The sequence below is a fragment of the Theobroma umbraticum genome, unplaced genomic scaffold (assembly GCF_002168275.2).
Source record: "Theobroma umbraticum cultivar Fairchild unplaced genomic scaffold, ASM216827v3 scaffold_56.0, whole genome shotgun sequence".
Lineage (NCBI taxonomy): Eukaryota > Viridiplantae > Streptophyta > Magnoliopsida > Malvales > Malvaceae > Theobroma > Theobroma umbraticum.
Genome location: NW_018397256.1, coordinates 8564509 through 8578586, shown reverse-complemented (window position 1 = coordinate 8578586; position 14078 = coordinate 8564509). Strand labels below are relative to the sequence as shown.

Here is a 14078-nt window from a genome sequence, read left to right as displayed (position 1 = left end):
TTTAACTAAAAGATTAATGGGTTTAATCTGAAAATAAAAATACTGGTAATATGTTTAATATTGCGAAAGAATAAAATCTCTCTAAGTATGGAAACTTAAAACAGTCTTGTGCAAGAAGAGAAGCACAACACAACAACTTTTTATTCTTTACAAAGCATAAAAGCAGCAACAATCTGACGTCAGTTACTGTTACATTCGTGCACAACGATGGCAAAGATGCCAACCTTGTACTCTAGAGAAGGCAAGGTTAGTCAGTGTAATCAACCAGGGACAGTTTATCTCGAAACTTCATTCACCTGAACCCATTTAAGCATCCATCCAAGATTATCATTACTGTCATGTCTTGCTTTAAACAACTACTCCCAACAGTAAGCAGATGAAAACCAATGAAACAACAAGCAGATGATGACGATTTTCAATAGCAAATGTTTTACCTTTCATGTCTCTGTTGTTCTTTTGTTCAAACTGTTTAGCTGTTTCTCAATCATTGGTTGACTAGTCACATCTATACAAAAAGAACACGTTTCTTAACTAGCGACCCATGTCCATATTGAACTTTCATTGTCCTCGATTGGACATGATCAATTCTACTTATTCAACCTCGGTTTGCTTTAAGGCCGAATACGTAAATGTAGATTTGGCCCTTTGTTTTTATTATTGTGTTTAAAGCAAAAGAGAGACGGGGGCTTTTGGTTTAGGGAAAATAGAATACATTTCCTGTGATTTAAATGATTACAATAATTTTATAATATTTAATATGTAATGACGAAAAGCAATGTGTTTGTAATAATAAAGTTATTACAAATAGTTAAAGGAATGTCACTTCCCTTAACTCATAGAGAGAATGTTAACGTTTTTTTTTTTTAAATTATTCCTTATTTCTTCTTCTTTTACCTTTCTTTAAGCCAATGTTTGCAGGGGAAAAATGGGTGCAAGGAGGAAGGTGAGAGAAATAAAAATGAAAAGAGAGAAAAAGAAGAAGAAATTTAAAAAAAAAGGGAAAGTAGAGTTGTTTTTCTTTTTGACAATTACAATGGTAGACTTGATATAGAAAAATACCAGGTTTCCCTGGCTATAAAAGAAGGAGGAATAGCCATGACTGTAAATGGCTCATCCATGGCTTACTGGTTTACAAAAAATTTTCAATTCTAATACTCAAGCCCACTTTACAAAGGGCAAAAAACAAGAGTAAATATTTATAAATTAATTAAATTTTATGTTTATAAATTAATTTTATTTGTTAAGTAAAATAAAAAAACAAATGTTTATAAATTAATTAAATTAACTAATTTAATTCCTTAAAACTTAACTTATTTATTAAAAATAAATATTTAGTAATTTTATATATTTTAATAATATTTTTATCATACTATTATTTATTATTTTAAAAATAAATTAAAAAAGTTTGAAATTTACATTAAAACATATCAATTTATTTAATTATAAATTTTTATAAATTAAAATAATTTTATAAATTTATATTATATTTTTAATAAAATTATTAAATATTATAATATTATCTTCTCAACCATTACGTAATCAACAATTATACTTTTTATAAAATATTTCATCAAAGAAACTTAATCTTCATCAAAGAAATCACCTGTATATAAATCTGGTTGAGTTTGAAGCCATAAATTCCTCGCCTTGCTGCAATCCCTCATAGCATGCACTATAGACTCAAACCGCAGCATCACAATGATAAAAAAAATATAGATAATTTTAATAGCTTTCATCTAAATAAAAAATTCATCTAAAAATTTGAAAAGAGTATATATAAAGGCAATTTTAATATTTAAGACGAGACAAATTAATTGATAATTTTTTTAACTTTTTAAATTGAACTCAAATAAATATAGAGAGCAAGAGTTTAAAGATAGAAATTCAAAGTGAATTTTGTTTTGTTTTTTGTTGTTTTTGGTTTGTTTAATACTAATTAAACTTTTCAATTGACACTTGTACCGTTGTAATTCAAGTGATACTTTTGTTGTATGTTGCAACGGTACCGTTTTATAAATTCTAAATTATAAAAATACCCTCAATCGGTCAAAATCCAATAAATTTCGTTAATGAGTTCGTAAAAACAATAAAACTAATGCCCATAATAATATTTACATACGTGGATAAAATAGGAAAACCCAGCCCAAACTTCCCCCCATGGACAGCTCGAATATCAAAACCCAAACCAAAGTCCAAACCCGTATGAAAAAGTAGAACAATGTTACATGTGTCCTTCTCGGCCTAGGAATCAATCTGTTTTAAATTGGATCGCCATAAACCCTAAAACGCTAAACTCTTGAGCTGCTGCAACGGTTATCGGAGCTGGTTTTCCAAGCTATATTTTCAACCTTACTTTTAAATTTTGTTTAAGTTCCATTGTTTAGCTCGTTTTTCTTCTCAATTCTCGGTAGAACTTGATAGTTTTTTTCCCTCCTCTTGTTGGAGGTCCGAATCAATCAACCCGCGAAAACTTAAACCCTCCAAAAAATTTTGAAAAACTTGAAGGAGAAAGAAGCCGTGAAAATGTTGGATGAAAGTAAGTTTGATGTGAACTTCCAATTACTAGCACTTCGAATCCCTCGCGAGTTCTGCAAAATCGCCACTCGTTTACTCAACGGGTAGGCCAGCTCTTTTTTTCTTTTTTAATTTCTGTTATTTAATTGTTAGGGTTTTTGTAAAAGATTTTGGTGTTGCAGATACTTGCTGGATAAGCCTCGTGTTAAACCTATAACTGAAGATCCAACAAGTGAAAAGAACCGTTACATGGTTTTGTCTGAAAAAGTTCAAAATCCTGGTAAGAAATAAGAAACATAGGAAAATGTCTTAATTTTTGTTGTTTAAAATTTAAGTTTTTCTTTTATTTTCCCCTCACTACCGGGATTTTTTTTTTTGTGAAATAGAACAGATTTATCAGACATTCCAATGCAAAAACTTGACGAACTAAGGAAGTTATGTGAGGTTGAAGTAGTTCCATATTCATTGACACTTGGATATTCTTATTGGACGGCTGGTGAGTTGCCGTCGTCTCTCTAATTAAATGCTGGTCGAGTCGATTCTCTTCAAGTTTATCTATGTATAGTTTTAATCCGTGTCTAAAGGGTGGTGTACAATTTTGTAGATCATATATTGAAACAGATTCTGCCTCCTGGAGTAGAGGTACCTTCATCGTTTGAAACGATAGTTAAGTATTTAACTTACCTTCGGATTGAGCTTTAAGTTTTTTCACCCCTCTATTTCCTTTTGAATTCATGTTACCTTTTGCTGGCCTGCTGTCGCTTTCCATATCATTGGTGGCTAACAATTCGTATTTCCTCTGCAGGTCACGTTGCCCATCTAAACATACATGATGAGCTACTTCCTTTCAAGGATGTGATTGCTAAAGTCATTTATGATGTAAGTTTTCATTTGTCTCTGTCCTGAACATTTCGTCATTCATCATTGGCATCTTAAGGAAATAAGCGTTTTTCGTTTTTTCTTTTACTGTATTGGACCTGTTACTTGCATTCAATGTCCTTTTCTGTATTAATCATTTTATGCTAGAGCAACTGTAGCCCTAGGCCTTGCTTTCTATTTGGTAAAACTAATCTTTTATGGCACTTAATATATAATTTTTCTTTGCTAGGTTTCTATTTGAAACCTTCTGTTTGCAGAGATTCTTGTATTGATATTAATATTATCGGATCTGTTTCCAGTTCTTTTGTTGACCATATACCACTTGCTGTTCAGTGTGTGCAGTTCTTTAACATTGAGTTGCTGACTTGCTGTAGTGCTATGATTTTTATTACTACTTTGCTTCCAGTTGTCCATTTGTGGTACTGATTGCTCCAAGTTTAATCTCTTGGCAGAAAAATTACCCAAGAATTAAAACCGTTGTGAATAAAGTTGGAACAATTACAAATGAGTTTCGAGTGCCAAAGTTTGAAATTTTAGCAGGAGAAAGTGATATGGTTACTGAAGTGAAGCAATATGGGGCAACATTCAAGCTAGATTACGGCTTGGTCTATTGGAATTCTAGATTAGAACATGAACATGTAAGGCTTGTATCTCTGTTCCGGCCAGGGGAGACAATTTGTGACATGTTTGCTGGTATTGGACCATTTGCAATTCCAGCAGCACAGAGAGGATGCTTGGTGTATGCAAATGATTTAAATCCGGACAGCATTCACTATTTGAAGATCAATGCAAAAATCAATAAGGTTGATGATTGTGTTTTTGCATATAATATGGATGCTAGGAAATTCGTTTCTCAATTGATGGCAGTACCAGTTTGTGAAGTTAATTTAGAGTCTAATGATTCCACGATCAAAGCTTGTGATACTTTCAGCATGAAGGGCATTCATGATGCAAAGGCAGAAGACAGAAATTTTGGTGGTATTGTCTGTTATTATCTCATGCATCATCTTCCTGTAAGTTGGGTATAAGTTTATCCAAATTTTCTTATCTCTTTCAGTTGAGGAGAAAGAAGTAGCTGGTAATGATGCCAAAGATGAGCCGGAGGGCATGAAAAATTCTTCTAGGACTGTACATGCATCTGTAGTTGCAATTAAAAGACCTTCAGATTGTTTCACAGAAGGTATGACAAGCACCTGCATCAGGCATTAGGTTATCCCCAAAGCATATGCAGTGATCATATATTTGCTAGTTTTTTCATATATCGCCAGATTGGAAAGCTAGAATCTGCGTATGTAATTATTTAGTTCTTACTTCTTCAAATTGAAATAGTGAGAATTTTGCCTTCACATTGCAGAGAATGGAAATGCCCAGAGTGAACATAAGAAAAAGGGAAATACACAGAAGAGGATGAAAGAGTCTGTTTTGTCCAAAGCTAAGGCCTGGGAGCATGTTGATCATGTGATAATGAATCTTCCTGCTTCTGCTTTACAATTCTTAGGTATATTTTCTGTCTAATGTGATCTTTCTATATCAATATATTTTGGTTTGTGTGTGTTTGGGCTTACTCTGCAGCCTACTGGCCCTTTATTCCTTATGGAACACATATACCTTTGGCTGACCAGGTGGACGGATATGTTGATTCTACAGTTACTGTCAATTCATCTTTTCTTCCTTCTTCCGGATTCTTTCTTTTACTCCTTTTAGTATTGTTGTGCCAATTGAGGAACTCTACTTATATAAAAAATATTGACACTCCAAAAGATTTTTAGCTGGTAAACTTGCCCTTTTATGTTTTTGTATATCAGTAGTGCCCAGTTTTTCTTGAATATCGACTTTGTTGTCATGAACTGGCACCATCAAATTACGTTCTAAACCCATCCAATTAGTGTTGTTTGCACTTAATCCTCATTGGAGAGATGCATCCTTTTGATCTTGTTTCTTCATTACAAATGCATCCTTTTTCCCTCACCCCAGGGTGGAGGTGAGGGGGAAATAGTCCCTAGTTAAAGGGACTGGGTGATCACCGGTCCACATATCACCCAGTCCACACATACAACTTTTCACCCAATGCTGATACTTTTTTCAAAGATTTAATCACTGGACCAGTTTTCAAGCCGGTGAGGGGGCCTGTTCCTGCTTCAACTGGTCCAATTGAAGGTTGTTTTATTTAAAAATATATTTTTGTTATTGATATATACTAAATATGCTCTATAGTTAACAAAAACATGTTTGGCTTAATGATAAAAGCCTCTAGGTAAAGGCTAAGCAGGAATGGGTTTGAATCTCTCCAATTACAACATTATTTGAAAGAATAAAGAGTAAATTAATGAGATAAAACCAGTTTAATTCTGGTTCAAAGTGGTTTAACCGGTTCTTGATCAGTTTGATACTAAAGGTGGTTAAATGACTCTTTTGGACCAAGCAGGCCTTTGGTTTATCATTGAACTGGATGGATTGGCTGGTCCAGTTTGTTTTTTTAAAACACTGTTTTCTGCTATCTTCTATTGAGAGAACAACAGTTATTATTTGTAATTACTTGTCCATTTCAGCTATATTTTGCCTCATGATTTTTCTCTGCACAGAATATCTAGTCAAAAAAGTTTTTTTTTTTTCTTGCAGATGCATTTAGGGGTATTATCTCAAGAAAACATTGGAAGGGGCCTCTTCCATTGGTTCACTGCTATTGCTTCATTCGAGCAACTGAAACTAAAGAATTTATAATATCCGTAAGTCTTGCTTTGCTGCGTTGTAAGTTGTATTTCTCTCGTAATTTGTTTAAATAGTTTTGTATGTTATCTGGGGTAAGTTCTTGGATTGAGAAGTTTTAGGTCATTTCATTATTCTTTTATTTTTTTTCAAATCTTTCTACCAACTACTTGAAGTTGCTTATATCAGTCCCCTACATGGATGGCTTTCTTTCCCTTTAATTTCTTGTCCTTTGCATAAGCCACTTTCAATCTAGTTCATCTGGCAAGGTCCATAGGATGCACAAATTTCTTGGTTAATCTCTCATTGTTTTATTCATGTAGTTATCTGCATCTGATTTCTCATCTCTTCTACAGGAGGCAGAGACTGCCTTAAATGCCAAAATACAGGACCCAATATTTCATAGGGTTAGGGACGTAGCACCTAACAAGGTACAAACTACTGGGATTTGCATCTATTATAATTTTTTGGTTCCCCCCTCAATCCCTGTTAATTTGCATGGATTGCAATTGCGGCCTCTATTTTGACCAATTCTCTATGGTGCAGGCGATGTTTTGCTTAAGCTTTAGGCTGCCAGAAGCATGCTTTGTTGAAGACATCACTGACAGTACCTGTCATTTTACTGGTGGATTATGACACGTCTCTTCAATGTCCCCATTGTGGCATTCTAACGCTAGATAGCTGACAAACTAAAGATATTTGACAGCGCTGCTAACCCAGCATTCTTTTTTCGTTTGCTTGGACTTTTGTTTTGTCGCGGATGTATATTCACCTTTTGTTGTCTCTTGTAAGACAACTAATTTAATCGATCCCACCTGCTCAAATGGTGTTATTACCGGATGTATTACAAGGGGAGAAACCTGTATCTTTCATGTGTACGACTGTCCAACAAGCCGAAAATTAATTGTGGAAATTCTTTCTTCATGGATCTGTCTTTCTCTCAAATCTCCCTAAACTCCTGGATGCCCTGTAACTGAACGTTGGTGTAGAGTTTAGACTTGCATGTAAATTGCAAATGCATTGCTTCCTTAAGTTGAGAGTTTGGGCACAAAAAGGGGCCATTGGTTTTCAGTTTTCATCCAAGAAATCATCCTGACGTCGAGTTTTAAACATTGGTAACTGGTAACTGCTTATTTTGTTAACAAGCTGTTCTTCCTAAAGCCATCACTGTCCAATTTTTACCGTATAATTTTGATCCTATAGCTAGGATTGAATCACCTTCACGAAGATTAGACCAAAGTTAAATTCAACGTAAAAACTGGCCAATAGTTGTCGTTTAGCATCACAAAAACGTTGCCCTGTATAAAAATTGGATTCCATCTATAAGCCAACCAACGATGAAAACTGCTATGAGGAAGAAAATAAAATGTTCCAGTTTTGATTCAGTCAATGGACCATCTGGAGAGAGTTAGGTTGCTCCAACACTTAGGCTCATAATCCAGGCTCTTTCGTACCGGCAGGCCCTGGTATCCTAAGTGGCATTTTTTCAGAGAAGGCTTTTGGGACGCAGAGTGTCTCGCAGGGTGAAGTTAGCGATTTCTTTGGCCATGGTTCCCTTGTGTAAACATATAAAGGGCCTAAAGGGTGGAGGTGAACTTTGCCCTATACTTTACAACAAAAAGATAAAAAAGAAAGAAAAAGCCCCTTTCTTCTATCAGAAAAAAATAAAAGCCTTTGCCCCACTGGCAGTGGTAAGGGGATTGGCCTTTGAAATCGCCCAGATAAGGCAAGGTGAAAACAAATAAAACCTAGCACGTAGGTTGGGCGCAAAGTTAACATTTAGAGGATTCTCTTTATATCTTGTTCAAAAAAGCAGTCAATGGGATCTCAACTCAAGCTGTAAAGCTAATGCCATGGTCTCCTAACTTTGTATTGTGTTGTGCTAGATGAATTTGTCTTTTTATTTTCGCTGTGCCTTGACTCCCAAGTCAATGCCAAGCTTGATACGCTAACTAGTGTAGATGACCTTTTAGAATAGTTCTTTGATTCTAAACTTAGGAAATACACTCGGGACAGCATTTGTTTATATGATCTAATCTGAATTCATGGTCACAGAGTTAAACGATGTTGTGTGAAGATGACTGATCTTTTTATTGTTAAGGCGAAGACGAGTTAAGAAGCGTGCCAAATGGGACAAGCTTCTGTCCTTAAAACAAATATAGCTTAACCATGTTGAGACACAAATCAGCATGCTCTGGAAACGATTTAACTGAATAACTGAATTAAGCAACGAATCTTCCAATATCTCTCTCTTTTTTCTGCTTTTGTTTAGTAAAGCCAAACCATTAAAAGAAATCCCTCAACTTGGCCATGAAGCATCCCAAAAGCAAATAAAAAGTGTGTGTGTGTGAGAGAGAGACAGAGAGTGTTGTACTCTACTCGTTTTCCAAGTCCCGGGGCATATAAAATCCGGACTAAGCACCGAAAATATTCCCCTTTCTCTCTCCAACTGTCTTGCATGATCCAATACGTCCACCTTCCAAAACCCAATCATTGTTTTTGCTCCCAGTCATCATTCTTGATTCTTTCTGAATCCAAGAAAGATTCCAAGAGAACCCCTTTAAAGAAACCAAAAATGTCACCAAAAAGAATGTTAGACTGCCGATGTCTCTTGGTATTGTTGTTTCTTGCCCTAATGCCGCTGGTTCCAAATGGAAATCTTGTTGGAGTGAACTGGGGAACCATGGCAACTCACCAACTCCCTCCAAATAATGTGGTGCAAATGCTGAGAGATAATGGGCTCGATAAGTTGAAGCTTTTTGAGTACAATGAGGGGATTATGACGGCTCTTACAGGGACAGATATTGAAGTGATGGTGGGAATTCCGAATAGCATGTTGAAGGAGATGAGTGAGGATCCAGGAGCTGCTGCTTCTTATGTTTATAATAACATCAGTGGTTATTGCTATGATGGGGGAGTCAATATCAAGTTGAGTAACACAGTTTCTCCCAGTTTATGATTTTTCTTGCCTTACATTTCTTCATGATCTATTCTTCTTGGACTGTTTTATAAATTTTTCACTCACAAGATTCTCCCTTTTTATCTTTCAACGGACTTCTTGAGTCGGGTTTCTCATTTCCCTTTTTCATTGTTAGTTCTTTGCTTTGTCAGTCATGATGTTAGCTTTTCAGCCTGTTTCTCTGTTTTCTTGGAAATCAGCTTGCAGTTTTCAAATGGTTCCTCCTGGTTTATTACACTGGTTATTTTTCTCTTCAACGGTTTTAACTTTCATCATTTAAGCCTTTTGTTCTCCATGAGACTAGGATGGGCAGACTCCTGGATTCTGTTAAAGAATATTGAGTCCCTTATTGTTGGGTATCTGGAGCCCTACTCTTCCTTGTAAGTGGATTTTTATGTCAATGGTCCACCTCTTTAGCCGTCAATATCAATCTGGCAATTTGTCTGAGGTCCTGCCAAGCCTTTGACAGCAACACACTCCACTTCTAAAAAAGGTCACACACATTTGCAGAACCGCATCCAGTCAAAAGGCATCCTCTCCCGTGCAAATTAGCTGGAGGTGACTCATTTCACAGGGGTTTTCCCACTTGGATGCCTGACCCTATATTTGCATATCTAAAAGAGGGGAAGGGAAAACATCTACTTGGATTCTCCAGGATCTTCTGGAAACATTTTAGCTCAGTAAAACCCTTTCATGTAGTCATTTTTGAGCTTTTGAAAATGCTGCATATCAAAGTAGTCATTTTCCATGTCCTGCTTGATAGTTAAAGTTCCGTCCTTACGTAAGTAATTTCACTGTTGTTGGCTGTCTGGAAAAAAAAAAATTCTAAAACCAGTTTTGGTTTTTTAAACATGGATTTACTTTGAAAAATTGGTTTTGCAGGTATGTAGCTGTAGGAAATGAACCTTTCCTTCAAACATACAATGGCACCTATCTACCGTACACATTACCAGCTCTTAAAAATATCCAGAAAGCCCTTGATGAATCTGGGGTTAAGTGTCATTACAAGGTCACGGTTCCCTTTAATGCTGACATCTACAACTCCCCAGAATCCAATCCAGTTCCATCTGCTGGTGACTTTCGGCCCGAGGTCAAGAACCTTGCTATTGAAATAATCCAGTTCCTATATTTACATGATGCACCTTTCACTGTCAACATCTATCCATTCCTCAGCCTTTATGGGAACGATTATTTCCCTGTGGAGTTTGCATTTTTTGATGGAACAAGCAAGCCTCTTAGAGATGGTAATAATGTTTACAGAAATGCATTTGATGCAAACCTTGATACTCTCATTTATGCTTTGAGTAAAGCTGGATTCTCTGACATGGAGGTCATGGTTGGAGAAGTTGGGTGGCCAACTGATGGTGACAAAAACGCCAACATCCAGAACGCAAAGAGGTTTAACCAAGGATTGATCAAGCATGCTTTGAGTGGAACCGGAACCCCAGCTCGGAAAGGTAAGATTGAAGTTTATCTATTCAGCCTCCTCGATGAAAATGCTAAAAGCATTGAACCTGGTGGCTTTGAGAGACATTGGGGGATTTTCGAGTTCGATGGAAAGCCAAAATATGAATTGGATTTAACAGGCTTGGAAGTTGATAAAGGCCTAGCTCCAGTAGAGGATGTGAAATACCAACAAAAAAGATGGTGTGTTCTCAACACTCAAGCAACTGATATGGGAGAATTGCCTAAAAGTATTGATTATGCTTGCAGCTTATCGGATTGTACGGCTTTGGGTTATGGTTCCTCGTGTAACCACTTAACTGCTGAAGGAAATGCATCCTATGCTTTCAACATGTACTACCAAGTTAACAACCAGAACTTTTGGGACTGCGATTTCTCTGGCCTGGCTACAGTCACTGATGAGAATCCATCTGAGGAAGGTTGCCAGTTCCCAGTCATGATAGCTTATGGTTCTTCCATGCTGCTTCATGGTGGTGATCTTTTGGATGTTTCACTGAGACTAGTTGGAGTATTTGTTGTACTATTTTCATTTCTGCTATGAAATTATGATCTTACTAAGAACAAATTTCTATACAAACCATTTGGATTATATTCTTTTTATCATCATCCCATAAATGCCACCGCTGCTTATTATATATATATATTTCACATACCTGATAATAAAATAAATTTTATTATATTATAAAATATTATGTGAAAAAAGTTAAAATTATATAAAAATATAAATGAAATTTACTAATAATAATATATTTAATAATTATATCATGTAAGAAGTTGTTTGAAATTATCATGATAATATAAACTATGAAAGATCTTCATTTTTAATTATGAAGTGTCGCACCTTTTGATTTATCACGTCCAACCACAGCTAGTGATAAAAATAACCTATATAGTAATATTGGATGTAAAAAAAAAAGAATATTGGCACGCTTTAAGTTTAATGTACTGGCGTGATAAAACGACAAAGAAGGTTGTGTTTTTGTGGCAAGGCTTAATATGAGAGCGCGCGACGCTGGGCGAACATATTTAACCCGAACCCGAATCGACATAAGGTAGATCATTAGATCTGCTGGGTTTCTTGCTTCTTCCTTGTTCCCTGTAACTCTAGCTAAGCTCGATACCTTCCCTGCTTCCCGTTTTGCTTACGACGACGTTTCGAGCTTCACACTTGTAACCAATTTCTTAATTTGCGGTTTTAGAATTTTCCCAATTCATTCTCAGATTTTCATAAAATTTTCTCCCTTCGCACCCAAAGAAAAATGATAGTATTTATCACGAAAATGTGTTGAAATTACGCGAATTTTTCACTTTTAGGAAAAATTGTCTTTAGATACAATTGTACAAAAAAAAATGCCCGGAAAATCTGGGCAGTCGTCCTACCGGGACCGAACGCAGGAGCTTTTGAGCGTAGCGGAAACGCTAAAAAAGTCCACCAACAATACGGTGTTGAGTAATGGTAGCAGTAGCGTCGGTGGGAAGATCGAGGATCGGAGATCTGCGGTGGCGGTTCATTCGGAGTTCAACAAAAGGGCCTCGAAGATCGGGTTCGGTATCCACCAGACATCGCAGAAGCTAGCGAAGCTCGCAAAGCGTGAGTTGTTAGAGTTTATAGAATTTTGTGCTTATTTACTTATTTGCTTTTCTGTAATTAATTGTTTGAATGTGTTTTTAAATGCATTTTCACTTAGAAAACTTAACTTAATTGCATCCTTAACGAGGAAGTTAGGGCAGAGGAGGTACCGTTGATTGAATTTGTATTTGTGAATTTGTTTCTTTTCTCTGTTTTTAATTTTTCACGATTAGAAAGGTTTTAGGAGGTGTTATGAGGTTTTCCAGGTTGATAATGCTGTTGTGTGGAATGAAAGTAGTATTCCTCTGGTTGGTATTTGATGCATGTGATTGCGGCGGTACCTTGTCTTGGTTTGCTGGGTGGTTTTAGTGGTTGCTTTTGGGTAAGATGATTTCATTAGTAATGATGCGGATGGAGTCAGGAAAATGGTGGCAAAGCATCTTGTGTAACTGATAGCTATGGTGTGACGTGGTGATGATATGAACATGCTGGGCTAGGTGTGTGTCTATCGTTGTTATGAGTGTTACGCATGATGGAGGATGGAGGTGAGTGTTACGCATGACATGCAATTATTAGGAATAAATGGAAGCTACACAAGTATCATTTTTATAAAAAATAGTTATATACCTATAACTGAGCATTGAGCTGGAGTCCATAAACTTGATTTTAGAGCTACAGTCAGTCCAGAGTCACGATAGATTGATCCAAATGCTTAAAGGTTGTGGTCCACACTTTGCAATGGCATTTTTTTCGATCTTGTATGAACTAAATCTAGCTGACTGTTTGCCAAAAGGGTTTTATGTTCTTATAATATCTGAATGGTTCTGATTTTAGACCTTCAGTAGGTTTCCAGAGGAGATGTCCTCCGAACTGGGTATCTTTGGCCTTAAAATAAAGATGTAATGAGGACTTGTTCCACGAGTTATTGAAAGGCATAAGGATTAAGCACAATTATGCTGTACTGAATTTATCTACTGTATGGTCATACGGAGCATAGGTTGGCTTAAAAATTGGTTGAATAAAGGCTTCAGGACGTTGTTATGCTGATTTTCATTTCTACATGTGAGATCATGTAGCAAGCTGGCTAATAAGGAGAATTGATTTCAGCAGAGTGCTTGCTTGCCTATTGGATTTTCATAGAGAATGACAGCTAGAATTTTTATTTGGTTGATAATTGCAAATTGAACTTAATACTTAGGCAAGTATTACTTTTATCAATTTGTTTGTAATCACAAGATTCGTAACCATGTTGAACCTTAATATTTATTACATGCAACAAAAGAAATCCCAGGATATCTATAATTTCAAGTTGATCTTTGTAATCACTAAACATTGCACCTGTAAATTTATGGAATTATCTTGAGATTACAAGCAACAGGATACGTCATCTGATCATTTCCTTTTTAATCTATAACATTTTATTGATTTATTTGTACTTGCAACAACGGTGTAACAGTTCTTTGGTGTTTTACATGTAAATTTTTATGCATATATTTGTGGGATGTCATTTGCTTACATTTCGTTTCCTTAAGTTATGGAAAATGCTTCATATGAGCCCATCCTTTTTTTAAGTACCTTTCTAGATAATTGATTGTTAGAATGAACTCCTGCGAAGATACATTCCTTTTTGTTGGGTCTCATTAGCTTAAGCACTCATCCCAATAGTTTTTGCGAGTGTTGCTGTTTGCTTTGGTTTGTTGTTTTGGTGTGTGAAATATCTCCTTCTAATTGATCCATTTTCCACTTATGACCACTCATTGCTTTGTTTTAAGACACCAAATATTGGATTTCAGTGCTGTAAAATTGGTACTGCAGAGAGTGCAATTAACATGGGTTGAAATTTATTTAGTGCTTATGGTAGAAGTTAAACAGTATTATTTTTGTGTCTTATCAGTGGCAAAGAGAACATCAGTGTTTGATGATCCAACTGCGGAGATCCAAGAACTGACATCTGTAATAAAGCAAGACATTACTGCACTTAATTCT

General features: G+C 35.9%; 3 protein-coding genes across 4 annotated transcripts in view; all 3 read left to right on the top strand.

Annotated features, from left to right (window-relative positions):
* The first annotated feature begins 2257 nt into the window (after positions 1-2257).
* On the top strand, positions 2258-7023 carry LOC110410915 (S-adenosyl-L-methionine-dependent methyltransferases superfamily protein). Of its 2 annotated transcripts, none has more exons than XM_021420853.1 (11): positions 2258-2618; positions 2697-2794; positions 2906-3010; positions 3119-3181; positions 3320-3393; positions 3846-4371; positions 4451-4573; positions 4748-4891; positions 6013-6119; positions 6456-6530; positions 6646-7023. In XM_021420853.1, the coding sequence occupies exons 1-11, from the start codon at positions 2524-2526 to the stop codon at positions 6733-6735; spliced, it is 1500 nt and encodes a 499-aa protein (XP_021276528.1). In that variant the 5' UTR covers positions 2258-2523; the 3' UTR covers positions 6736-7023. The 2 variants fall into 2 exon arrangements, with proteins under 2 accessions (XP_021276528.1, XP_021276529.1); XM_021420854.2 differs by having other exon boundaries at positions 2591-2618; positions 2901-3010.
* Positions 7024-8578: 1555 nt separating this feature from the next.
* LOC110411390 (O-Glycosyl hydrolases family 17 protein) lies at positions 8579-11063 on the top strand. Its single transcript, XM_021421525.1, has 2 exons — positions 8579-9027; positions 9941-11063. Exons 1-2 carry the CDS (start codon positions 8675-8677, stop codon positions 11061-11063), a joined length of 1476 nt encoding a protein of 491 aa, XP_021277200.1. The 5' UTR covers positions 8579-8674.
* Positions 11064-11556: 493 nt separating this feature from the next.
* SYP32 (syntaxin of plants 32) overlaps positions 11557-14078 on the top strand; it is a 4955-nt gene continuing 2433 nt past the window's right edge. The window contains 2 exon segments of the mRNA XM_021420536.2: positions 11557-12113; positions 13987-14041. Coding sequence (XP_021276211.1) covers positions 11873-12113; positions 13987-14041 — 296 coding nt within the window. The 5' untranslated portion in view covers positions 11557-11872.